Here is a 27,785-nt window from a genome sequence, read left to right on the forward strand (position 1 = left end):
GCTGTCAATTGCCAGTGTGTGAGGACGATAATAGTCCGTCGTCAAAGTTGACTACACTTGATTATTGTATCGCTGGTGATGTTAAAATTTGCACAATAATTAGAAAGAGTACACGGGTAAAAAGTAAGGAAGTAAGGAAGGAGTTTCACCGATATCTGGTGGGTTTACACAAATTTCGACAAGGCTTGAGCCCGAAACTTGAGGACACTTCATCCTAGTGAAGCAACGAAAAGGCCGAGGGGGCCGCATGATGCGATCATATGTCTAGAATCGGGAGAACCCAACTCTTGCCGACAGCACAGGTGAAAAGATCGGTGCCCACTGACTCGGTGGTTAATTTCAACCACAGTGCGAAACGCGCGAGGCACCCGAACGGGACAACGGGAAGCAGCGCGACGGCTGGGCAGCTCGAAGAGATTGAAAACATGACCGACTCGGCGGCGAACACCCAGAAGAGGGCAAATTTCTCGGCTCTGACTGTCGCCAGTCCGAATGGGGTTAACAAAATATCAGCTAACGCAACGAACGCGAAGCCAGGATCGGCGAAAAAACTGATAATAAAGAACTTCAAAAGTAAGCTTCCGATCAGCAGCCAAAGTTCACCCTAACCTCAAATTCGGATTCGCCAATTGTAATTCACCCAAAGAGTGTCATTCCTGGCAATTTGCCGAATCTCGTGTTAAACTTGCGACATTCGCGTTTATATTTACCTGCTGCTTGTTAGACAGTCCCTCTCTGGCGTCTGCGTCTCGTTTCTATATTCTTGGGGGACAAAGACTCGGAGTTACGCCTTTGCCATACTCATTATTCATGCTTTCAGCTGTCTACTCACAGATTTCCATTACTCTTATTACTTTGCTTATAATTTTTCTCCACAACGCAGATAAGCCCAAACTTCCTGACAATTACCAAGAGCGTACGTGGGAAAAGTTGCGGGAGGCAGTCGTCGCCATTCAGACTAGCAAAAGCATCCGGTATTCTTTAGAAGAATTGTACCAGGCTGTGGAAAACATGTGCAATCACAAAATGGCCTCGACTTTGTATGCCAATTTGACAGAGCTCACCGAATCCCACGTCAAGGCTAACATCGAACAGTTTTTAGCAGAGTCTATGGATAGGCATATATTTCTCAAAAAGATGAATGAGTGTTGGCAGTCTCACTGTCGACAGATGATTATGATAAGGAGCATATTCTTGTACCTTGACAGAACCTATGTTCTTCAAAATCCCAGCATCTCATCCATATGGTACGTGTTGACCTTTTAAATTTGCCGCAATCTTTGAGACACATTAATTCACCAGATTTATTGAAATTTCAAATCCTTGAACCACATTCAAACTCACTGCTTAGATTTGTATATGTATACGCGTATGTATGTCATTATAAACACATCAGAGACAAGGAAATTCTTTTTTGAATTAAACTTCAGTACATATTTAAACGGTAATCAAGTAAAGTTGGAAATTTAACAGCTACTCAGACTGACATCAATGTAATCGAATTCTGGTTTTTTCTTTCATTCAACAACTTCTAAAATGAATATACAGACAAATCTTCAACCTCCTGGGTCAAGCTAAGAGAAAAAGCAAAGTAGACCATTGTTAATTGAAAAAGAAAATTAAATTGTAACTGACTATCTATTACTTATTCTTATTACAGGGATATGGGGCTGCATTTATTCAGACTTCACATAGTCTTAAACAACTTGGTGCAGACTAGATCTGTCGAAGGATTGCTTATGCTCATAGAAAAGGAACGCCAAGGGGATACAGTGGACCGGACTCTTCTAAAATCCTTGCTGAGAATGTTGTCTGATCTACAAATTTACCAAGAAGCCTTTGAAGCCAAGTATGTATAACGTAGAAATCTGATAGTGAGAACATCGATTCATGTCTAAAAATTCATACGCTACTCAATTTTTATTGAACCATCAAGATTGGCGGTTGCTGATTGTGCCAAGTTTATTAAAAACATGAACGAATCTCATTTAGAAATCATCGCAATTCTTAAAATCTGTTTGATTTGTTGGAACTCTTTCATTTGTTTTGCTTGCTTCATTATCAGTATTTATCTACATAGATGATAATCACTATATGAATAACAATGCGAATATGTATGTTCTGCTTTCTATTGATGAGCAATTTACTTTAAAATTTTCTTAAAAATATTGATAAAGTGTTGCAACATGCAATATGTCAAGGCAAGAAATAAATGAAAAGGTGCAATCTCACTCAGGAAAACGAAAAAAGGGAATGTTTTTTATTTCTCTATCTGCAGTTTTTATCTAGAATATTTTTCACATCCAGATTTTTGGTGGCTACGGAAAGATTATATGCCGCAGAGGGACAACGGCTTATGAACGAACATGACGTGCCTGAATATCTGGCTCACGTTGACAAACGTCTTCAGGAAGAGAATGAACGACTGTTGCACTACCTCGATACATCAACAAAGTATGTACAGCTCAGAAATTGCCCTGGAATTTTATATAAATTCTGTAATATAATGTATTTATTATTGAAGCCACTTGAAGAATATGGGAACTTCCCATTATGTTGGTTAATTGAATCGTCAAAATGACATAATTCTTCTTCCAGATGGTCCCTGATACATACTGTAGAAAAACAATTATTATCAGAGCACATAACAAGCCTTTTACAGAAGGGTCTTAGCGGTTTGTTGGATGAAAATAGAACGAGCGACTTGTCGCTTCTCTACAATTTGTACAGCCGTGTCAAAAATGGCCTGATTGAACTTTGCCTTAACTTTAATTCTTACATTAAGGTAAAAAGAGGGTTTTTGTCTAACTCCATGCTGCTTGCTTCGGCAGTATTTAAACTGAGCTTGCATTTGTTTCGTTTCAGAAGAAGGGAAGGACAATAGTGATCGATCCTGAAAAAGACAAAACTATGGTTCAGGAACTGTTAGATTTCAAAGACAAAATGGACAATATAGTGAACACGTGTTTTCACCGAAATGAGAAGTTTGGCAACAGTTTGAAGGAAGCTTTCGAAGCTTTCATAAACCAACGGGCAAACAAACCGGCCGAACTAATAGGTGATGTATTTCATAAATCTAAAATCGGCTTCTACAGATCAGAAATTTGTACAGCTTGTTGACAAAAAATTTTTTTTTATTACAGCCAAATTCGTCGACTGCAAGCTACGTGCAGGAAACAAAGAGGCAACTGAAGAGGAACTCGAACGATTACTCGACAAGATCATGGTGCTGTTCCGTTTTATTCATGGTAAAGACGTGTTTGAAGCATTCTACAAAAAGGATCTTGCCAAACGTTTGCTGGTTGGAAAATCCGCGTCTGTCGATGCTGAAAAGTCGATGCTCTCAAAACTGAAGCAAGAATGCGGCGGTGGATTTACTAGCAAACTTGAAGGAATGTTCAAGGATATGGAACTTAGTAAAGACATAAATATAGCCTTCAAACAAGTGAGTAATTTCCATCAATTGATGATGATAATGATTAATATACTTGAAGATGAATTGGTTGTACCTTCTAAATCACAACTTAGAATGAGAGAACAAACTGTTGGAGAAATCTCCGGCGATGTTATTTGCGCCATTGACAGTGAACACGAATGGAACAATATACCTACTATGTGATAAAAATTATTCTGAACAAATTCGAATAACAGATGCTAAGATATTAACAATTTTAGAAAAGATTTACTAAATAGAACGTTTAACATGTTTAACTCTGTTATTTTTTGACTTATTTTGTTTATTATAGAAATTTCCAGAGATTGCCGGAGAAATATTTTATAAATAGTCATCTGATTGAATAAAAATATATTCATCAGAGTACCAACTGACTGGGAAAAGTCAGGGAATTACATTGTACCACTGAGAATGTATCTCAGACAAACTTGCTTTTGCAAATAATATTGTTAGATTTTCATATTTTTCCCTCCCTTCTCACGTACAATTTGAAACGCCGTTCACGGTAAAAAAAAAAAAACAGCTCAACATTTCGTAAATTTGATGACAAAACCTAAAGGAGCATAGAAATTTCTGCTGGAAAAAGTCAAGAAATTTTATTTCAACAAAATTGACGCCAGACTAATTCATGTCATTACCGTACAATAGACGTACATTAACAGTACCATTTGAGTGTTATAGTTATACTATAATGTATGATTTTTTGTGTATTTTTCATGCTATGTTTGAGAATCTGGTCAGCGAGTAAATATGAGCATAAAAACATTACTATCTTATCAAAAACAATAGAGTTTAACCACTGTATCTGATAATTATAAACCCTTTTCTCATATTGTTTTTATCTTAACTTATGTTTTTCGAAATCGCTCAGAAAACTACTAATGTGTTTTCAAATAGAACAGATAACGCTTCTGAAGATTTTTCGAACGGTTTTTTTTTCCTTTTATTTTTCAACTATTGGTTCAGACTATCTGATCTATTCATTCTTCATATAATTTGATAGAATTAGGTAACAGTTTTGTCTTCGCTTTCAGTACGCAGGCAATCTCCAAAACGAATTTTCGGCTAGTAATTTAGATCTCACAGTATCTATATTGACAATGGGATATTGGCCAACTTATCCTGTACTAGAAGTGACCTTACCTGCTGAAATGGTACAGTATCAAGACGTGTTCAACAAGTTTTATCTCGGCAAGCACAGTGGGAGAAAATTACAGTGGCAGCCAACACTAGGACACTGCGTTCTCAAAGCGTGGTTCAATCAGGTAATTATTTTATTGTACTCTTAGTTATTGTACAACAGTATTGACATAATAACCTTGTATTTCTGCAGGGCAACAAAGAGCTGCAAGTGTCATTGTTCCAAGCACTTGTTTTGATACTATTCAACGACACAGATAATCTTTCCCTTGAAGATATTAAAGCTGCAACAAATATAGAAGATGGTGAACTTCGAAGAACTCTGCAATCGTTGGCCTGTGGGAAAGCTAGAGTATTGCAAAAGAATCCTCGAGGCAGAGACGTTGCTGACAACGACAGGTTCGTCTTCAACGCGGAATTCACGAATAAACTCTTCAGAATTAAGATCAACCAAATACAAATGAAAGAAACGGTATGTTTTACTTATTATCGATAACCAATTAGTAATTTTTTCTTTTTTTTTTTTTATTGTTATAATTATAGATGTGTTCTGTGCTCTTTAAATTGTAACAAAAAGACGTTGAACGCAAAAATTAAACACTGTTCGCTATTTTCAGAACGAAGAACAAAAAGCGACAGAGGAAAGAGTTTATCAAGATAGGCAATACCAGATAGACGCGGCCATAGTCAGGATTATGAAAATGCGAAAAACATTGACACACAATCTACTCATCAGTGAACTTTACAATCAGCTTAAATTTCCAGTCAAGGTATGTTCAAGTCACTGAAATTAGAAATAGGTACTTAAAAAGTTCAGCAATTTAAAGCTCAGAGTGAGGGGTTAACCATTCATCGGTTTGCGTGCATATCAGATTTCACAACTGCCATGATTTCAAAGATTTCAGGGATCTCATGAGTAGTGCACCCCAGATTTTAAAGGTGGTTAACTCCTCGAATCAGTATTTCATTGATTTTAACTAAGATTTGTGTATTATTTCGGAATATTAACGCGAAAGAAAAAAAATGGTTTTTTTTCAGCCTGCAGACTTGAAGAAAAGAATCGAATCTTTGATAGATAGAGATTACATGGAGCGCGATAAGGATAATGCGAATCAGTACAACTACGTAGCGTAACCTCAACCCAACATGAAGTTGAGGATAGGATTATTCAGTTTAGCACTGTACAATGCGTATCGAGACGTGACTATTATTCACAGTCGCAAGTTAGGCTACAAGATGTTGTTTTTGAACAAGAAAAAAAATAAGTAAATAAGAAGAGACGTATAAGACCTCGATGAGATCATTCATCTCGGAAGATGAATCGTCGATCTTAAATCAAATATTCAATTGGGAGAGCTCTTTAGTTCTATCCAAGTTCCTACAAAACGTTTCTTGAACGTTTCTACAATGATTTGTTGTTTTCTTTTTTCACTTCTTTTTGAAGAACGCAGAACTGCAAACAGATTGAGATAATATCCCCCGAATATGTTCAGAAAATATGGATCCGTTCAACGATTTGGAAACGGTTCTTATTTTTTTCACGTATTGTTTATCTAGAAAATTGAAACTCGTAATTTTCAATTTTATCGAAATTTGCTTGTATTAATAAAACTTGAAAACAGCCTCACCAAACTCTTTATGAGTTAGATTGTTTGTTTCTTCGTCAAACTCTGAAGGGTATAAAAATATAGTTTCTTTTACATAGAAAAAAAAAAATATAGAAAACAAACAAACAACAAATAACATCCGTTCCACACAATCTTCGAATGTACAAAGTTTGCGATAAATTTTGTAAAGAGGTCAAAATATTTCATTTGGATGAAACAAAGACTTTTTTGTTCAATCAAGTCTTTATAGATAACTCCTTGATTTTATTGGCATACTTATTATACCGTGTACAGTTCTGACGATGCATATTTAAACTCTAGAAAATTTGGTTGAAGAAATGGGCAGAATAGAAAACAACAAACAAAATTTGAAGTCAAAAAATGGGCATCGCAGTTCTTTAATTTTTCTGGAATGAAAACATAATATTTATGATAACATGTTATAAATCAATTGTCGCTGTAGTTTCTTAAGGTGGACATAGTAATAAAAGTGGACGAAATCAAATTTTTTTCCAACTATCTACAGGAAGGACTAAACCAATCTATAAAAACAAAAACGAAAAACACGCTTCCATTAGCCCTAAACAAGCTACAAAATATTATTTGAAGAAATTTGCGGATGAGACTGACCGATTGAATATATATGGAATATAAATTATCGAGAACAGCGACAGTCATTGTCGCGCTTTGTAGTGCCGAGTTGACTAAAATCAGTTGCTCAGAATTGATGAAGAAAAAAAAATAAAACAACAAACTTACAAAGGCTTTTCTATTTTCGAAAATGGTAAGGCATAAAAGAAAAAAAGTTAATTTGGCTTGAAACGTAAAAAAGAAAAAAATGACTGCCTAATGTGTGGTGTTTAAAACTTCTTCATTTTTTATTTGAAACACCATAGACTGTTCGTTTGGCCACCGTGTATTGCAAATGTGATTAGATTGCATAAAGTAAAGCATGTGAACTCTGGACGTTCAATGTTAGACAGTGATTTTTGATCAGATATTATTAATTGGTATAACACAGACCATAAAGTGTCATATTAAGAGATTGATTGGCGTAGCTGGTTTTAAAATTGAATAGCGTGCAATGCTGAAGAAATATTTCTTTGAACCTCTGCTGCCTACCCAAAGTAAACGAGTTATTCTTCGAGTGAATAATAATATTAGTATTAATAATAACAATAATAATAATAATTTAAATATAAAGAAATTGAAAGAAGAGGTTTATGTAAAAAAAAAGTGTGTCTAGTGTTATCGTAAATAAACACGAGAATGATAAATGATAACTATATAAGAAAGGACTAAAGGCAAGGAAAAAAATGATTAAATTAATGAAAATCTGACTAAAAACTGTGTTAAAAATTACAATGAACCACACATTGTGATAATTTTATAAACATACCCAATATTTGAAGAAAAAGATTGAAACTAATGAAAAAACCGATTTTTCGATTATAACAACAATAGTAATGAATGAATAATATGTATAATTAAAATGAAATCAACAGCAGAACCGAATGACAATTAATATAAAAATTCAACTACAAGAAGAGAAGGTGAAATTGAATGCTTATTACACATTACTATTAGTGAAAGTTATTGAATGAATAATGTTCGTCATTCGACATTTTTTCTTCAGAAATAATTTTTAGTCGTTTTTAACTTAAAACAGAAATGAAATATGTGATTCGTTTTTTTTTTTTCGTCCATGGAAAGGAATGAGTTTTACCTGCTGCCTGCGATTTAGTTTTGAAAATGAAGGTTTCGAAATGCTAATAGTTGAATCATTTGTGTAGAAAATCGAATTTGCGTTTTAAGCTGCATGGCTGCTAACTTAGGCTACAAGTTTCACTTTCACTTTCACTTTCGTATCGCCACAACACGGATAAGTCCCTTTTTTTCTGCTCTAGATCAAAGTATAGCATTGCCACTAACCCCGTAGATTCAATTATTTACTGAAATTTTTTGCAAGTCAGTTGTAATGAATGCCGATCAACATTTCTCAACATACGCGTATAATTATCATGCCAATTTAATCCGATATAAATAATAACTCTTAGAGACTAGCGTTGCGTCAGGCTGTACCAAACATTCAAGTCACTCTGCTACGAGACTTATTTTTGTGGTAAATATTTCGTAGGATTTTGTCAACATTGTAAATAGGATAAGATTCCGTACTTGTAATAAAAACACAACGAAAAATTCCAACACCTATTATTTATAATACCTAATCCTTGATGTTATATACATCTTAAAAGGCTTTTTTTATTTACACAGTTCAATCACGAGTCAGTTCAAATACTTTTACAGCCAAGTGAATAATTACATTCACCGATTACAAAATTGCCCTATTCTTATCGCACAGCAGAGGTAAATTAGAAATAAAAGTGATGCAATTAAAATACACTCCTTCATCTATCATCAATTGCAGACTCCGGCTTTTAAGAAAAGCTTCAATATGCATGGTTTGTCGCGAAATTATCGCTACAACGCGAGGTATTTAGCAACCGTAACGAGGTTGTTTTTCCTAATGACATTCACAATAAAAAAATTTGACTATGGCAAATATGCGGTCGCACGTTGCTCGTGGTGCTTCGAACTTTTATGCTTTGAATTTTTTTATCATAGATATTACGCTGAGTAATGCACTGGTTCTCTTATCGTTGAAAAGTAAAAATCAAAGCAAAAATTGAAATTGTATAGTTTATACGTATATTTTTCATTTACAATTACTGTCAATTATATAAGATTATATAAGATTTATGGTAGTAAAATCTATTTTCAATAAGATTTGTTATGTTTATTTATTTTTTAACAAAAAAATATTGATCTCGTCTACTTCCGCGTTAACAGAAGATAATAAGAAACAAAACAGATCGAATTTGACCTCGGTACGCAAAAACTCAAAGCTATGGTATTACGATTAGCCACTGCGCTACAGACTAGCTTGAATATGCGTCGTGCGAGCGGACTGATGCAGTCAATTTCAGTGCATATATTTGCTGTATAGTTACAAACAATAACGTCTGCTCACAATCTAGACTACAGAAAAACTATTAATTTTGCAGAAACCACATTCTTTCCAACAATGATTGTAAGAGAATCGATGGTACGTAACGGAGCTAAGAAGTGATATTTTTTATTTCATGCATGTGATCATTTTTGGCGTCGATCTCGTTGATCAATGACTTCGCAAAATTTTGGGCGTTTGCGTCCTTGGAAAGGAAATCTGACACTAATATCGACGGAGATTTTCCTCCTCCGTGAGCAAGACATTCTGTCCGATATCTTTCCCCTGAAAGTCGACTGAACGGATCAGCCTCAAAGTAAGTCTGCCATATCCACGAAGCTATGGCGCGAGAAATTAGGTACGAGTAATATTTCGCACCGTATCCAACAAGGTGAGAAAATCGCAGCTGCCAAGCCTGAACAATTGGTTTAAAAATGTGTTGAGTATTACGTATTATTGATGATATTCAAGTGGACAAATATTTATCAAATTTTATTCAACACTCACAGTATTCTGGACGTATGGCAAACCGTAATATCTGTCTTGTAAATCAGCTAGTATTTCTGTGCTGGGCTGCTCTAAGCGACGGCTGTGATACACTTGATCCAACATACTATAAAATACTTGATTCTGCAACTCGGAGGCAGGAAACAAGTGCTTCGAGGCACACAGTCTGTGCAGCATGTCATCAGGGATTGGCTCCTGGGTTTGAAAGTGCTTTGCAAACGTCGAAACCACCTGATTCGAGAAGAACCCAAAACCCGATTTTATAAGAATACATAAAAGTTGGAAGATACAGAAACTGGTAATACGAAAATACGCATTTTATAAGTAGTTACAAACCCTGGGATCGCTTGCAAAGTACTCCATTAGGACACTTGGCACCTCTGCAAAATCTGTGCTGCACCTCGTTCCTGTGACGTGTTGATACTGGGTTCTGCCCAGCATTGAATGCAACGCGTGTCCCATTTCATGAAATAAGTTATCCACCGACGACGAACTTAAAAGACTCGGGGATGACCATCGTGGCGATGGTAGTGACAACATTAGCACAACTATTGGATTCTGAAACCATAAAATAATAAGTATTAAAGGGTTGGTTGGACTTTACAATTGTATGTTAAGAAATTTTTTATTTAGAAAAATATCGAGCTGGAGATCAATACTTTAAGCAAGAATGGGCTGCACTGTCTGAATAAAAAGTGAGGAAAACAGTAAGTGTTTAAAAAATCCCCAACAGTGATATTTGTGACCGTGAAAATAAACGCAGATAAGGCAGCATCTCTATTATGCAATAGCAATGATTCTAAGCAAATTTGAAGAACACAAGCTAGGATATTGAAAATTTGAGAAACGGTTTTATGCATAGAAAGATCAAAATAATTAAGAACTCTGATGTCGTTGATCCGATTCCAAAGTTTTTGGGCGTATTTCGTTTGTTATAGACATCTTTAGAAACCATTTGAGAAAAATTTTACAAATAATTATCTATAGGGTTAATAAAAACTTAATTTTTCTGAGTATGGTAGAACAAATGTTCATTACCGATTACATTTGCGCGTTATAACTATACTGTAATGTAGGATTTCTTGAATATTTCTCAGACAATTTCTGACAGTTTAGTTAGTGAGTAAAATAAGCCGAAAAAAAATTCGGATCAGCCCAGATGAACCTCTAGTTTGGTCAGTTTGACTGTTCTGATTGTATATTTTTTTTTCTAAATAGATTATACCTCGATTTGTGTTATTGGAATTTGTGCAGATTTATTTCCATTACATAATAACGATGTTTTACTCGTGTTCATTGTCAATGGCACAAATTACAGATTTGTTGAACTTAAAAAAAAAAATCTTTTCCTAATAATTCGAGTGCACAAATCATTAAACAGAATTAATAAAACGTTGTCTGTATCACCTGGTAGCTGCCATCAGGCAACTGCTTTCCACCTCTGATGGTGAAGTGACAATCCTGATTGGGTTTCCCCATTCTTTCATAAAAGTCACAATAAATGTATCCTAACGTCCCTTGGACATCATCTACCACAGCCAACTTGCGAATGTCGCTGGCCCAAACTTCACCTTTAACGACTGGCTCTGGCTCCAATTTAACACCGTACAAAGCTTGCGTCAACGTATTCAGACCCTCCATACACGTTCCAAGAGAAAAATAAGGTGCAAATTCTGCACTAGATGTGTTCAGCCATGCCTTTTTTGCTTTTGCTATAAAATATGCTGTGTCCCATGCCATTAAATCCTGAATAAGAAACGAAATGGGACAAAATTAGAAGGTATAGTTTTTACTTTAGAGTTTTTCTCCGCATTTATTAGTTACTAATTATCATTATTAATGAATATGAGATTAAAATTGAGGTAAAAAAAATGTATAAAACATTTAAAATCTATGATAAATATATTGCAACATGAATTTTTTGAAAAGGAACAAGTCAAGTTTCGGGAATATTTATTGGGAAAATTTTATTAAATTCTCAAAGCATTGATTCTTATCTCTAGCTGACCTGATTTGTTCCAGTCTCAGCATTTTTCATTTGCTGCATTATTTGAAAATCACTATGCGCTCTGTGCTTGAGCTGGTCGCTGAGAATGTTTAAAAATTCATAAACTACTTCAGGTTTCTCGACTGTGCTACCTCGGACGGCTCTAAAAAGTTATAAAAGTACAATAACAAAACTCTCATGATTTTCAATCCTGCGTTTCAAGTTTTTCCACGAATTTTAATTGACAAAACTGACCTATGAGCATAGGAAGGAAATCCGCATATTTCAGCCAGATCGTGTCGATCGTTTAATAAGCCCCTGAGGAGAAGCTCCTGTTGAGAATCCGGGTATAGGAATATCTTGTATGCAGCTTCTCTAGCAATGGCATTGGAGGAATCTGTGTAAAGTCCTTGGACCAATATTTGACCGCCTTCGGTAGTGAAGCTAAATGATAACGATTTGTCTCTTACAATTTATCCCTGGTGAAAAAAGGCCTCAGAAATTTCTCAGAAAGATAACATGTTTTCAACAGTTCTGAGAGAAATCCTATCATTATTATTCCAAAAATTGAAATTATTCTGATAATATCTCACAGATTTCAAGAAATTGTAGACAGCTTCTGAAGAAAACACATGTGATTCTTTTGATTTTCATTTTCTGTTGGAAATTTGAGAAATTTTCAATATTTGTCCATTTAACGATATGTGATGAAGTCAAATTCGAGTGAAAATCGGCCCAATTTATGAAGAATATCATATTTTGAGAACTTTATTATATGACGGTTCTGACAATATTTGAGTTCTGGTGCTTCTGCGTATTTTCTAATGGTACTGCATTGGAGAAAACTAGGATGAATTCCCAACAGAAACTTGAAATATTAGAAAAATAATTAAATTAATTTTTCTGTATTGCAGATGAAGAAATGTGGACATATCAGTAACAGAACAGTTTCAATAGTACTAAACTTATAAAAAGTGCAGTAATTCCCAAAAAGTATAAACGTTTTTTCATAAATCTGCGCAGATTAATTTTTGGTATAGAAATTAAGGTACTTAAATTCAATACAAAATTCTTAGAAATTATCAGAATTAGCCAGAGATTTTTTAGAAACACTGTCGGACATTCACATTCGACATAAATTGGTAGAAATTTCGAAGTTTTTGAAAATAATTTTCTCCAGGGACATCATGTTTCATCAAATCTATGTAACTTACTATTGCCTTATTTCAGGTGGAAGAACATCCTTCTTCACTGCTCTAGGGTGCGTTGTGCCGGCCATAAAACGCTGACCCGTCTGTGGAAAAAGAACAATCGCATTACTGATTCTTCAGCCCCAAGAATTCATACTTCATTGTAGAATCAACATCAATTTACTTGGAGAATTCGATCATTCAGATGTACAACTTTTTGCCGTTGTTCTTCGATTAGGTGTATACCGCATTGCTCAAAATCAAAAGCAAACAATTTGGCAACATGTTCGTCTACTTCTGTAGTTTCCACGACGTCTCCATTTTTCACCACATGCAGCAATGAGTTGTATAATTCCTTATGGGTGTTCAGCCTACAAGAAGGTAGAGTTGGGAATGAGTAAAACAGGGTGGAATCATTTCACCGCATATTAGTTCTGGAACTTCATTACTCTCAACACACAAGTGGATAATGTTTACTTTTCGACGACGCCACTTATCGTGATACAAGCATCTTCGGCTGCATCTGAAAATTTCCTATCAGGATGAGCAATTCTGACAAATTCTGCTAAGTCTGCAACCTTGCAAAGTGAATCAGAAAGCTCGTCAAAAATTTCTACAATTTTTCGGCTTCTTGTTTGGCTCGTAGCTTCTTCAATTAGTTCGTCTGTTTGAGCCATGGCTCTTCTTTTGAGTAGATCAAATCCTTCGGCATCGTCGAGTTCAGGAATCCCAAATAGACCCTGGAAATAATGAGATAAATGTGCCACACTGTAGAAATGGTCAAAAAAGTTCTGTTATGCAGAAATTACCGTTTCTTTTCGCGACACTAAAGAATCAATCACATCAACCGACTTTGTGTTGAATGCCGTTGCTAACGAGGACCATGTGCTAACATCTCGATACTTTCTTCTCAATCCAGTAACAACGTTGTTTCGAATCAACATCAGCATTTTCTCAACTTAGGACTGTGAATGATAATAACAGTAAAAATAAGAAGCAGTAACTGAAGTCAGTGATTAGAGATCAGAGATGAAAAGTAAGCAAATAATGGAATTAATAAACAAATAAGTGGATAAACGAATGTAATGGCTTACCTGCTATTTACATTTCTAATCGTGAATCATGTGAATATATAAGTATGTATGTACTATTGCATATTCAAGTTTGGAAATAATATTTATCAATTATTTGTGTAACATTTAAGAAATTTCCTTGTAGTGCAGCTCATATTTCTCATAAGTTTGAAGGGTTTATTAGTGTACGCCGGGTTATTTTGTGCAGGGACTCGATCAAAACTATCCTGGTAGAGTGTATGTATGTAATATGTGTACCTGTTGAGTAAGAATATCCTATTCATTAGACTTCCTGCTTACAGGACTCCGTCGGTAAGAAGAAACTTTAGATCACAATTTACCGAGTAGCGCTAGCTGCACTGATTTCTATATACATATATATTTCTATATACATATAGAAACTGTGCTACAGAGTATGAAATGATACGGTCGAATGGTCTAACGCACATGCGTTAAAATTCTAGATTTAAAAGTAGTTGTCTTGTCAGGTTGACAAAGCGTCTTAGGACACCGCAATGACCGAAGGCAACGTAACCTCAAAAATTTTGACAGCTGTCGGTGGTAGGTTGTGCTCAACTTGAGTGACACCCCGATTATTCATTAATTGTTCAAATGAAAACATCCACAATCTGTCCATTCGATCTTCAGCAACTGTCATCGATAACTGTCAAAATTATTGAGGTTACATACCTCACGGAGACCTGCCATCTAAACTTATGACGGTTGGTTAACCTGACTAAACTGTTTTTACCACTGATATATTTGTATATATATATATATCAGTAGGCTTTTTACTCTAGAATATGGTCTCTAGCATTTCAGCGTATGCGCGTTAATCATTCGACCGTCAGCTACTCATTTCTGTAGGCAAAAACCCATGATAAGAAATTACGTGTTGCGTTTGCCACTTTCAGTTTCTTGTTGTTTTTGTTTAAACAAAGTTTGAGAACAGGAAAACCGGTTTTTTCAGTTTTTCACTTCTAGGCAGTGTTACCAACTCAGTAGTTTTTCCACTAAATCTGGTTGTTTTTATTCTGGGGCGGTAGAACAAATTCACTTTTAGTAGTTAGTTGATTTTGTCAGTGATATGGTTGGTCATCAGTTTTTACACGTTTTAATTCCTTAATCATCAGATGACAGCATGAAAAGTAAATCTTTTTTCCTTTTTTTTCTATGGATGTTACAGTTTATATCAATAATAAATATTCATTGTCTAATAACAGTAAAGTTTATTTGTTTTTTTTTTTTATTCGATTTTATTAGCGGTATATTGACGTCCAATGCTAATGTTATATTACCATGTATTATAAAGTAATAATTAGATCCAAATTCTATTATAGATGTTCATTTAATACATACAAATAAGATAATTATTTTTAGGCAAATATTCGCGCGCTAAATTGAAATAAAATTTTTAATACAGTCCACCAGGGGCAAGTTTAGTGGTTTTTCACTGGAATTGATTGGTCGTCTTAGTGGGAGAGAATTCAGAGTGTTGGCAACACTGCTTCTAGGATGAAAACCATGAAACAATCCGTGTACTCTGAGGTTTCTCTCTGTACTCTGTAATGAGATGAGTTGTATAGAATTCAAAAATTTTCAAAATGCACGCTGGATCGACTCGATCGAAGAATCTTTGTCCAAGAGAAACTGAAAAATCCATCAAATTAAAAAAATCGTGGCCCAATTGGTTTTCGGTTTCAGTTACATTGCATGTCACGAATTAGATTTTCATTTTTTCTATTGGTTGGTCTACATCCCTTTGTATGGTATCCTGCTGGCACTGTTCGATCTAACTGTAACGATTAATCACAGTAGTAGAATCAAACTTAAATAATCAACGACGGATATGACGGCAGAAACTAATAAAATTGTAGGATTTTCCGGGAAAAACAGTTTCAAATAATACACGGGCGTAGCCTCAATTTTCGTGCAACAAAGTGGCGATTTAAACGATGAGCAATCCCATACTCTGGCGATGAGAAGCTCTTATTCAGGGGGGGAGAGAGGGTTATGTTAGGGATGTAGATAATTTTCCTTTCCATTCATCAACGATCAAACATTAATCTTGATTGAAATTCATCGATGAATGTGATGAAAAAGTTCTCCGATTCATTTGAAAAATGATCACCAATATCATATGACGAATCTGTAAATTCAGGACAATCAAATCAGGAGATTGTGAAAGTTTCGAGGTTATACTATTCACTCAACGAACGTACCGATGGTGAGACATATGTGTATTTATTCATTCCGTCATCCCACACATATAACCATAAAAGGAATCCTCATACGCTTTGCCATATATGAATATCGACATTCGATAACAGAAGATTATTAATTCAGTTCGTTTTTCTCCCCACCCACCCACTAATTACCTACGGTTGTATACAGTTAGCATCCAGATTTGGTATTCCTGTAAATTATCATCAATTTAAAACCTGTCATTTATCCTTACCACTTCATATATTTATTTTACAATCATGCCATTTGTACTCATCCATTCAGACAGACACAAATGCCAGTGGGAACAGCCTATTTACTGCCGCTAGACAATTGGCAGAGAGTGAAATACATCTGATCCAGGTGATAGAAGGGACCAGAAGAAGTAACAGAAAAGTTGCAAAAAGCAACATGACCACAACAGTGAAAAATGTTGGCGGTAAAAAATCAGCCAAATCGATGAGTGTGAGTATAAGATTATGGTTTTGCAAGTGATACTTGGATGAAGAAACCTGTTGCATACCTTTTTATTTACTGGTGAAATTATCACACACAGAAGTTGAGATGTATAAATATCTGCAATGTTGAGAAAGTATTAACGTTATCAATAGCAATATCTCGACATTCGAGGTAGACTGTTTACTTGTTCATTAGATATATCGGAATGCACTGCAGTTCAAAGATGCAAACTTCAATCACATTATCTAGAGATGATTTTGTACTTACTTTATTTGTGTTTATCATATAAAGCCGTTTACACTTTTTAAAATAAAAGATTTCCTGGGTTCTCATATTTATGACAAAAGTTCAAATAAATGGTTTAATGAAATATCTTATCTCAAAAGTATTCAGATAGCCCTGCCAATCTTGCCAATGTCATGCAGTATATCTAATTATCTATCTGTGTCGCTGTAGTTTGAAAAGCAAATACAATGATAATAGTTTCATCAGTTCCACTGCACTTACAGTCAAAGTCCGTTTTAACCATTGATAAATACTCTGTATTCTAAAGCAATTTACCAATAAATTCATAAAATGTCTGAGAGTGGTGAAGAACAGGTGACAATATAATTAATTTAATGATAATTTGCAAATTGAAATTATTTTCCTTATATTTTCATTACTCAAGGCCAGGCCTTCGGCGGCGTTGGCGGCAGCAAAGCGAGAGGCAGCAGAGCGAAAGCTTGTCCACCCGAAAAAATCTGGAAACACTATCCTCAGAGACATTTACCAGAAGGCCATGGACGCCCAGACAATAACGCGTGGCGAAACAGGTCTTGTTTGGGATAGGTCGATGGAAGAACACCGGTGTCTTTGGGATTCGACATATCCGGAATGCCCTGAGAGGTTCACAAGGATTCTGGAAAGATGCAAAGACTTGGGCTTGATCAGTCGCTGCAGGGTTATAGAAGCGCGTGAAGCCACTCATAAAGAAATATTACTCAAACACACACAGCAGCATATTGATGTGCTGAAAGAAACTGCAGAATGCAAAGACGAGGACAATCTTGAAAAGTTGGCTTCAAAATATGACTCTATTTACATTCATCCTGTGAGTTGGTTGCAGAAATAACAGAAAATATATAATTTTGATTGTTATTCAATAATTTAGTAGCAAATTTGTGGATTTGCAAAGTCTGCTGATTAAATTTGGATATGCAACAATTCTTTTCAGTATACTGTATTGATAACGACTCTCTTTCCTACAGTCGACTTATAGATTATCGCTGCTGGCTACTGGCTCAACGATAATTTTGCTGGAAAGCATATGTAAAAAAAAAGTACAAAACGGGATGGCTATAATCAGGTGATTATTCATTGTCCTAGTACTTCTCTTGGTCACTATTTACTATATTTCTGATACACAATTCTCGGCTCTTAGGCCGCCAGGTCATCATGCAATGAAGGCTGAATATTGTGGCTACTGTTACTTCAACAACGTAGCTATTGCTGCACAGAAAATGCTCAATGATAATTTGGCAAGCAGAATATTAATCGTTGACTGGGACGTTCATCACGGACAAGCAACCCAACAAATGTTTTACAATGATCCGAGGTAAGCGATTGCATGGTAGATGATCTTTAGTGTGAATTGGCTTCACTATTTTCACCAAAAATTAAGAAAAGAGAAGAAACCGATTAAGAAATCTCTCACAATGTCATTTCTATTAATGCTGGTGAATACGAACGAAATAACATCCGTAATATATAATAGAAATGAATCTAAGTATATTTGTATGATACAAGCTAAGATATGAAGAATTTGAGAGAAGGATTTAAAATTCGAGCATTTTAGATTGTTGAAGACTGGTGTTCCTGTTTTAATTCTAATGTTTCTGATTTTATTCTATTCACCGACCAGATTCCCTCAAATTGTATGATAAATCTTTTAAAAAATTTACATTATAACGCAGTTATATATAACATTTAAATGTAATTGTTGTCGAACATTTGCCGTGGTGTACTTATACAAATACATTTTTTCCCAATCTGGAGATAATTATATTACTGGAGATTTTTCAAACGGCTTTTGCTATTTTCCGAACTTTTGATTTGGACAGTAAAACCAATTAATCCTTGAGAAAATTGTCAAAATGAAAATTGATATTTTTCAGTTTTCCATTGATTGGTGATTCTTATGGAAAAAAATCAACTAGATTCGTTAGATTTTACTCTACAATGGCTCATCAAGTTTGAATTTTATTGTGACACATGTGACACCATTTTGTTCCAGAGTTGTTTACTTCTCCATCCATCGATACGAACATGCCGAGTTTTGGCCAAATCTTAGGGAATCAAATTACGATTACGTTGGGGAGAAAAAAGGGGAAGGTTACAATTTCAACGTTCCCCTCAACAAAACTGGAATGACAAATGCTGACTATATCGCCATATTTCAACAGCTCCTTCTTCCAATGGCTTATGAGGTGAATCAGAGACTCAGAATTTGAGCTCAAAATGAATATATCCTAATTAATTATTTCAGTAACCATCAATTCAGTATATTCTTATTAATCCAAGTACACCCTTGAACAAAATCATTCTAGTTTCAACCGGACCTTGTTATTGTCTCAGCTGGTTACGACGCAGCTCTTGGCTGCCTTGAGGTAATAAATAATTCTAAACTGCAACTAATTCTTACTCATTTTATTGTTTTATGGACCTAGTTTTGTCCTGACATTGTCATTGTGTCTGCCGGATTCGATTCAGCAATTGGCGATGAGAAGGTATTTGCTATATGCGTACTGTCTGTATTCAAAAATTTAACCTTAAAAGCACCTAATCAGTTTATGACGGCAGACTTGGATTTTCAGTATCAGAGTAAATTTCGAATTTCAGACTTCGCAACTTTATTTTGCTGGAATTAATTGTCCAATCGCATCTACACTCTCCACATTTCTTCTTCAATCGAGTACAAAATAGTTTCAAATTTTCACAGGGTGAAATGAACGTGACGCCAGCTTGTTACGCGCATCTTTTACATCCATTGATGGGGTTAGCTGGTGGTAAAGTTGCGGTTGTATTGGAGGTAGACGTTTGTGCTATATAACCAGTATTTCAAACCTTCTGACTTGCTCTGTAAATGATCTAGTAATATTTCTTTTAAGGGTGGGTATTGCCTAAAATCTCTAGCAGAAGGAGCTGCGTTAACTTTAAGAACATTACTGGGAGATCCTTGCCCAATGTTGCATGCGCTAGAAAAACCGTCTCGCAGGTACTGATAACTTTTTATGAGGAAAAGTAAGAATAGAACTATTTTTTGTCACACGTGGCTGGAATAATTTCTCGAATCTAATCGATCCATGATTCTCAGCATACAGGAATCTATTCTGAATGTCATATATGCCCACAAAAGTTATTGGAGTTGTTACCAATATCAAGACACGCACAGCTTAAATGTTCCAGCAAATAGTATAGAGGAAAAGAACAACAGACACCTGCCCAACATTATTTTTAAGTACGTCGGATCCTCTACATCGGTAAATAATCGTGAATTATACAACAATACTGCATCGGAATAAATGATAATATGGAATTCACAGAAATCGGGAGCCTAAACCAGAGATTTACGACACGCGAAATTGTTATCCAGTTCCGAGTGCAGAGTTAGCTGCCGAGTTCGACACCAAGTTAAATTTATTGATCGAATGTGAGTTGGCTAAGGTATTAGTGAAAAAATTATTATTAATTGCAGGCCTCAAACCTTGTTAATTTTACTGTATCTTTGCAGTTACAAATTTGAACAAAGCGCCTAACAAAGTTTGCATTGTTTATGACGACAGAATGCTCTGTCATACAAATATTGTGGATAATACCCACCCAGAAAGGCCTGAGAGAATATCGGGAATTTTTTCCAAACACGAAGAATATGGATTTCTCAAACGATGCCATTTGCTCCAAGTATGTAATAACATTTCATTGTACCAATGAACGTCTTTATACAATTTTTTGTAGCCACACATCAAAAAGTTCGTTGAGTAATGAAATTGTCGAAAACAACACTGTTTATTTATTTTGTGCTCAAGGGAAGAATGGCGACGGAGGAAGAATTGTCACTGGCTCATTCGAAGACGTATATTGAGATGATAAAAAAAACCTCATCAACAAAGCTGAAAGATCTATCTAAGCAGGCGTCTGAATTAAAGTCAGTCTACCTTCACACCGAGACGTGGAAGAGCGCTTCTGTCTCTGCCGGATGTTTGCTTCAAGTTGTGGATAGCGTCTTGACCGGGGAGAGCCAGTCGGGCTTGGCAATCGTCAGGCCGCCGGGGCATCATGCAGAACGAGATACGGCCTGTGGATTCTGCATATTTAACAACGTGGCTGTCGCTGCCAGATATGCTATAAAAAATTATAACTTGAAGAGGTAGAGTCATTTTGACTGAACCGCAAACTTACCGCATTGAATTTGCCCTCTAACTGGAAGTTTAGCGAATTTGCCGAATGTTGGAACAACTGCTATTCTTTTGCAAACACTCATAAAATGTTCATGAATTTGGACAAAGATTTTTAGAAAAATGTACCATGCTTGTCCGCTGTAAAAAAAAATTACCACATTATTCATATTCTGAGTCAATATGTAGAAGTCTCTGGAAACTTCTGAAAACACTTTATACAGATTAAGTATTGTAAAAAGGGTTCTAATACCACGAGTTCATAAAATTTTTATATATTCAGCTGCAGAGATTTAGAAAACCGATCGTTTCGAATGTTTAAACCCAAGAAATTGTCCAATAATTAATACACATAATTTTATACAATACACTGGATCGGCCAGTTGAACGGCCGACGTAAAAGAAATTTTACTGCTTGTTGCAGGGTGTTGATAGTCGATTGGGACGTTCACCATGGCAATGGAACCCAGAGTATTTTGGAAACAGATCCTCAGATTCTGTATGCATCGATTCATCGTTACGACAACGCTGGTTTCTTCCCGAATTCGAAGCGGGCGAATTATACAGTGACTGGAACTGGTCCGGGAGAAGGATATAATGTGAATATACCTTGGAACAAAAAAGGGATGGGAGACCCAGAGTACATAGCGAGCTTCCAACAAGTCATCATGCCGATTGCATACCAATTCAATCCTGAACTAATTCTGGTTTCCGCAGGTTTCGATGCCTGCATTGGGGATCCTTTGGGAGGTAGTGTTAACGGTTTAATTTACCAAAATTCGAATTAGCTCATTTATGTAGAATAAGACTTTTTTGTAGTTTCCAACTACCACTGGTACATAGCAAAAAATAAATTCGCACTTAAGATTAAATTATTAAATTTAAATTACTAGCACTCAACCGCATTTGATACAGACTTGATCATAAAAGCCTTTGTGTAGATAATTCAATTATTTATAAAAATGTTTGTAGAGATAAGCCTGTATATAATATCTTTAGAGGCCGTACTGTTGACTTTATAACAAAGGTCCAAACCATAGTTTTGTATGTACGAAATTCGATTCTCTAGTAAATGCTCCCAAGATCACGTCCGTATCGTCAAATATGAGTGACTGGTGCCAATTTAAAAAAAAGCGACTTCCCTATGCTAATCAATTGGGGAAGCTTGGAATTCTCAGAGCAATCTTTTTTCTTTTTTCTAATTATAACAAGTTCTCTGGATGGGAGCAAAATAAAGACGTTGCAACAGATTGAAATATCCTACTGTAAGGAATGATAGCATTTTTCTACTATCATCTTATTCTTTTTCAGGATGCAATGTTTCACCGGAAGTGTATGGTCATCTCACTCACTCGCTGAGTTCTTTGGCAAACGGTCGGGTTATTCTATCACTCGAAGGTGGCTACAACGTCAGTTCGATTTCCTACGCATCATTAATGTGCACGAAAGCCCTGCTTGGAGATCCATTGGTGATGATTGATCTCCAACAACCGCCGTGTTCAAGTGCCATAAACTCGATCAACAATGTGTTACGAACGCACAAGCAATACTGGCCGAATTTAATGTTCCAAAAGTCTTTGCCAAAAGAAAATGTCCTCCCGAAACTCAAAACTACCACGTCTCGCAATAAATCAGAGAAACGTCGTGGTGCTTCCAGAAAAACGTCCGAGTCTAAGATCGTGTTTGAAGATATCGAGTCGGAAAAATTGGAGATCTCTTTGCCAATTGATAAATTCAGCCTGAACATAGTCACGGATGAGGAAATAAACAAGCTACAGAATGAGATTGAAAATTTAAAGATAAAAAATTTCGAAAGCGATTCTCTCGATTTTGACAGTTCAGGAGGACATGAAATTCATACAGGAATCCCGAAAAAGTATGAGGAAATCAATGGTTAGTCTATTTTTCGTTTGAACCAATTATAAATTTTATTACCATACAATCTTCACGGAGGTCATGCTATATCTAACAATAAATTAAATAAAAACAATTTTTTTCCGACGTATCAAATATCGGAAGTTGGTTACTTTCGAATTATTAGATCAATTTTGAGTCACCTAAACTGAAGTTAGCTGTCAGTGCTATTTCACCTTCATTGTGAAACTTCATAATCTTGTTTGTTGATTTTTATTTGATTTCTGTTCATAAGCAATTTGGAAGTCATGCAACACGGTAATTTTTAGTTCGCTGCAAAAGACGAAAGCGACACCTTGACAGTATTAGCGATATTTTGGATTTTGCTGTTTTGATTAACCGTAATTATTAATTTATCTAGAAGCAAATTACGGTAAAACCTGTGTCAATCCTAATCAAAATCAAGGATCTGATAGACGAAATGACGAAGGTGATCAAAGTGGAAGCAGAGGAGGAAATAATCCTAATGATTTGAGCGGTGCTGCTGGCGCAGCAGGAGCAGGTAGCCTGATGCAGTATCTTTCGGAAAACATGCAGGTTTCTAATTTAACTTATATAATTATAGTGAGATATTTCGATTCAAAATTTTGATGATAAAAACAATATTATTGACGAAGAGGTGGTGAAAAAATACCGAGTGTGACCAGTGTTATGAAATTACTGTATAAAAGTGAAACAATTTAGGAAGTTTGAGTTGAGAAATACTGCACCCACTCTAACGGAGGAGGATCCTTCATAGCTGCGAATCGTAATCTAATTTCCAGAAATTCATCAGATTTGAACAGTAACAGCTATTTATTATCAAATCTAACGAGCCAAAATTTGTTGAGGATTGTCACATCGTCTTCACTAAAGGATTAGAATCTCTTCTAGTTTTCCTCAAACTAGTAACATTAATAAAGCGCACTCCTTTGAATGGACTTGAATTTCCAGGCACTGGTAGATGGTGAAATGTTTGCTATCGTTCCGCTACGGGATTGTCCTCACTTACCCACTGTCGAAGAAGTGCCAGCGGACGGGATTGACGTTCGAGCTCCTTGCCAAGAGTGCAATAGCACTGCAGAAAACTGGATTTGCCTGCAGTGTTACACGGTACATTGTGCAAGAAGTATCAATGAGCATGCGGTTACTCATGGCGAAGCGACGCAGCATCCGATGACGCTTAGCTTCAGCGATTTGTCTGTCTGGTGTTATGGTTGTGAAGCGTACATTGACAACCCTGTGAGTCTATTTATTCCCATATTATTTATCACTTGCCATGTTATGTATCCTTCTCATATTGAGTATTAATACCCTATTGTGGATCTTCCTCATATTACGTATCATTCTCATGTTGTGAGTTATTCGTCACTAACGTATGTTTTTCTCATATTTCTTCTTTAGCGACTTTACGCAGCGAGAAACGCGGTCCATCGAAGTAAATTTAATCAGGACTTACCTTGGACTTACAACAATTTGGAAATTGCTTAATCATTTTTCTAGGCAGCCGCCGCAACAACATTAATCGAAGGTCACAATATCGCGTCATAAACACAACATTTAGTATCTTAACACCTCATTAATGATCATTAACTAAAACCTGTTCCATGTCTTTACAACTCGGCGGATATTATTCTGGTTGGATTTTAAACGATGTAACTAGAGTTGGTGATTGAAAGAAACCTTATAACCAAACTCGTGTTAATCAAATTATTATTACGTGAAAAAAAAGTAAAAACAGCATATTTTGCCTTTGTTGTTAAATCGAAATAAAAAACCGAAATTACACTCTCACTAGACGCTGTGCGGAGGCCATTAGTTCAATCAGAGTGTTTAACAGCTTTACGATGGTATATTTTTCAAGTACAACGGATGTATTATAAATTAAAATAATCGTATTGTTACGAGTATAAGACGTTCCCCAATTCTGCGACAGTATTTTGGGATGTTTTTTTGAGTTACCCGCACATCAGACGGGTCCGTGTATGAGACGAGGGCTATTTTGACAGGTGCTGTCAACGATAAAACTTCGGCTTATATTCAGAACAACATGATAATAAGTGAAGTTAATAGTAATAATAGTAATAATAACAATAACAATAATGTCATCTGTATTAAAGAGAATAATTATTATAACAGTTCAAAAAAATTTCTAAATTTTCCATTTTCATTTGTGATTTATTGGTACCTCTTTATCTTTAGGTTTCTATTTATATATGTATAACATTTTTTTTATTTTCACGTATTTAACCATCCTTTCTCTATACCAAGATCCAAGACTTGATGAAATTCTAATAATATCAAAGCGTAATATTAATTCTAATGCCTTAGATTCTACGAGATTTCACGATCGAGTATGTTGTAGCATAAACTCAGAGCAAACTTCTCTGATCTTTAATTACGAGATCTGATTAAGTCTTTTTCCAATCATTGTTGATGTGATACGATTATAACACTTAATTTACTATTTAAATACACTTTACTAACTGCAGTTTTTCATTCTTTCTCTTCTTTTGATTGATCTCTGCTTATTCTTCTTTTCCAGATTTCGTACATTTGTTAATACTCGCAAATTTCAATCATTTTCAGTGATTTTACTTCAGACAGGAAACGAGATTTAGAAATACATATGTTCGATATATAAAGACAAAAAAACTTAGCTTGACCGCACTTTGTGAATTAGTCGAAGTTTCTTTCGTTCTTCTGGAATTACCTAGCTGTTAGTTTCATTTGTAACAGGATATTGCAGTTTACAATAATTCGAGAACATTAATGTGTACGTCGAATGTAAAACATGTGGACGGATATACAGATTGCTTATAACAACTAACTGTTACACAATAGTGCCACAAGTACCTATAAATAATAATAAATGATAAGCAATTGTTCACAGATATAAATATTAAAATTAAAGTTTTGCGTAAGCCACGTTACTGATCTGATAGAACGTTTCGATGAATGAACGGTTGATTCTAAATATATGCATCAATTTGACCAGGTCCAAACCTTCATATTTTTGGTTTTTTCGAAATTTTTTGTCGGTCTAGTAGAACATCAAAAACACTTGAATTCATTTTTGTAGGGTTGCATTTTATTCTGACCATTTTGGCAGAAGACCTACGATGTCAAACAATATCCTGCTAAGTGTTGAGACACCCAAGCATATTTATATTCGACCAAAGCGTGAAAAAAGTTAACTTTTTTCATGTGAAGTTACTGTTTCTGAGATTTTTGAGACATTGAAAACTCGATAAATTTGTCCTTTAAAAATCGAACAGATAAAACTTCACTTTTCAAATGAATTTAAAAGAATTTTTACTGACAGAAAAACATTTGAGATTTAGTTGTAATAGTAATAGTTAATATAAAAAAATAACATTTTTCCACGTTTTGGTCATATAAAAATTGTAGGTATCTCGACACCTAGGAAATCGTTGACCATCATGGTTAGATGCCAAAATGATTAGGATAAAGTGCAGGACTTTCTATATCGTTTCCAGATTTTGTAATTTAGATGTTATTTCACGACTTCGACAATCGTTTCTCGTAAGGAATTGATCAGAGAAATGGGAAAATAATTCATTTATGTGTTTTTGAGATCTAACTACACCCAAAAAAAAAAAATTTCATGGAAAACAAAAAATATGACGATCAGGAAGTGGTCTATTTGACATGGAATGCCCCGTATATGTAATAGAGAGCATAATTGAAGTTGATCCTTGAAACCTGGAATTTTGTTCGATGAAAAAGTAAGATTTTTTCGGCAGCCATGAAGTATTTGATCCGTTGGAACGTAAATTTTTGAGGAGTTTTTAAAATTGGATATTGAAATTTAAGCAAACATCTTTAACTCTGAGAATCGTTCGTGTGACTTTACGTGATTAAATCGCCAGGGATAGAAGATTCAATTTTCAATAGCACTAAACCTAACTGACGAAAGCATTTGTAAAAGTTTTCTAAAAAATTGTCTACAATTTTCTTTGTACAAATCTCTAGATCATCCATGTCATTACATTCGTAAAAAAAATCTAACACTGGTAGCTTTTCGATGGAAATATGAGGACGAAAGGTCTTAACAGTTTTCAACAGGAATACTTGAGATTGGTTCGTCAATCTGAACCTAGTAAACTCGTCTAAAAACGTAGCAGGCAAAGCGTAATAGAGTCTATAGGGCTGTTTCTTGGTTCTCAATTTCTTTTCACACTCTTGTATCTTATCCACGATGTTCTGGTATATTTGTTCGACATTTTCTGAGCCCTGTTCATACAGGTGAAAATCTTTGGCAAGCTTGTACTTTCGTTGTTCCCGTGTTACATAAGTTTTTCGTGTATTGCGGAGTTGTAACAATGCTGTGGGTATGGAATAAATGTGCGAAGTGAATAAATGAACATTTGTTGCGTGCGGCTTGGCCTTGAGCTCCGCCGCCAAGTGTGAAACAAGAGGCAACACGCCACCCTGGTGAAGAAAACCGTAGAAGAAGGTCAAAACTATGTTCACAACGTACCAGACAACCAGCACTTTGTTAGTGCTATTCTTATTTCGCCTGAATGCTAATTTTGACTCGTCGCTATTTGACGAAGAAACACTCTCTACTGTTGAGACGTGGCGTATTCTCTGCGAATGTAAAAATATCAACGGCAATGTGACCGGTATCAGGAATCTCGGTTCCTGATGGGGGAAGACAGACAGCATCAGGATTGGCAGGATAAAAGATGCTGTCATCAGGCCAATGATGCTCTGAATACGGGGCAATTCTGACCAGCGACCTCTTAGACACCTGAGAGAAAAACAAATGGTTAATCTGGTTGA

The 27,785-nt window shown here is 35.5% G+C and overlaps 4 protein-coding genes across 11 annotated transcripts in view; 2 read left to right on the forward strand and 2 right to left on the reverse strand.

Annotated features, from left to right (window-relative positions):
* Cul4 (cullin 4) lies at positions 1–8,402 on the forward strand. Of its 2 annotated transcripts, none has more exons than XM_046614375.2 (11): positions 1–573; positions 884–1,247; positions 1,661–1,849; positions 2,308–2,454; positions 2,599–2,785; positions 2,866–3,058; positions 3,144–3,445; positions 4,489–4,719; positions 4,788–5,066; positions 5,212–5,364; positions 5,633–8,402. In XM_046614375.2, the coding sequence occupies exons 1-11, from the start codon at positions 261–263 to the stop codon at positions 5,726–5,728; spliced, it is 2,454 nt and encodes an 817-aa protein (XP_046470331.1). In that variant the 5' UTR covers positions 1–260; the 3' UTR covers positions 5,729–8,402. The 2 variants fall into 2 exon arrangements, with proteins under 2 accessions (XP_046470331.1, XP_046470332.1); XM_046614376.2 differs by having other exon boundaries at positions 2,869–3,058.
* Positions 7,658–16,846, reverse strand: LOC124213254 (mitochondrial intermediate peptidase). Of its 3 annotated transcripts, XM_046614377.2 has the most exons (12): positions 14,307–14,698; positions 13,987–14,223; positions 13,702–13,857; positions 13,370–13,632; positions 13,077–13,263; positions 12,917–12,996; positions 11,958–12,146; positions 11,724–11,865; positions 11,123–11,461; positions 10,052–10,273; positions 9,716–9,946; positions 7,658–9,623 (listed from the first exon to the last, which is right to left on the reverse strand). In XM_046614377.2, exons 3-12 carry the CDS (start codon positions 13,840–13,842, stop codon positions 9,321–9,323), a joined length of 2,097 nt encoding a protein of 698 aa, XP_046470333.1. In that variant the 5' UTR covers positions 13,843–13,857; positions 13,987–14,223; positions 14,307–14,698; the 3' UTR covers positions 7,658–9,320. The 3 variants fall into 3 exon arrangements, with proteins under 3 accessions (XP_046470333.1, XP_046470335.1, XP_046470334.1); XM_046614379.2 differs by lacking the exons at positions 13,987–14,223; positions 14,307–14,698 and adding an exon at positions 16,712–16,846; XM_046614378.2 differs by lacking the exon at positions 13,987–14,223 and having other exon boundaries at positions 14,224–14,698.
* HDAC6 (histone deacetylase 6) lies at positions 15,545–25,144 on the forward strand. 5 transcript variants are annotated; one of them, XM_046614370.2, is made up of 19 exons: positions 15,545–16,192; positions 16,474–16,653; positions 17,318–17,740; positions 17,898–17,995; positions 18,071–18,244; positions 18,923–19,115; positions 19,236–19,295; positions 19,356–19,415; positions 19,628–19,717; positions 19,797–19,903; positions 20,003–20,146; positions 20,232–20,338; positions 20,420–20,589; positions 20,715–21,055; positions 21,508–21,833; positions 22,395–22,976; positions 23,359–23,534; positions 23,931–24,218; positions 24,381–25,144. In XM_046614370.2, exons 1-19 carry the CDS (start codon positions 16,190–16,192, stop codon positions 24,465–24,467), a joined length of 3,609 nt encoding a protein of 1,202 aa, XP_046470326.1. In that variant the 5' UTR covers positions 15,545–16,189; the 3' UTR covers positions 24,468–25,144. The 5 variants fall into 5 exon arrangements, with proteins under 5 accessions (XP_046470326.1, XP_046470329.1, XP_046470328.1 ...); XM_046614373.2 differs by lacking the exon at positions 19,236–19,295; XM_046614372.2 differs by lacking the exon at positions 19,356–19,415 and having other exon boundaries at positions 15,546–16,192.
* The window catches only part of PIG-Z (phosphatidylinositol glycan anchor biosynthesis class Z), a 5,191-nt gene continuing 2,252 nt past the window's right edge, over positions 24,847–27,785 (reverse strand). The window contains exon 4 of the mRNA XM_046614380.2: positions 24,847–27,753. Within this exon, the coding sequence (XP_046470336.1) occupies positions 26,850–27,753 (904 nt within the window). The 3' untranslated portion in view covers positions 24,847–26,849. The remainder of the gene's footprint in view (positions 27,754–27,785) is intronic.

The sequence above is a fragment of the Neodiprion pinetum genome, chromosome 2, assembly GCF_021155775.2.
Source record: "Neodiprion pinetum isolate iyNeoPine1 chromosome 2, iyNeoPine1.2, whole genome shotgun sequence".
Taxonomy (NCBI): Eukaryota; Metazoa; Arthropoda; class Insecta; order Hymenoptera; family Diprionidae; genus Neodiprion; species Neodiprion pinetum.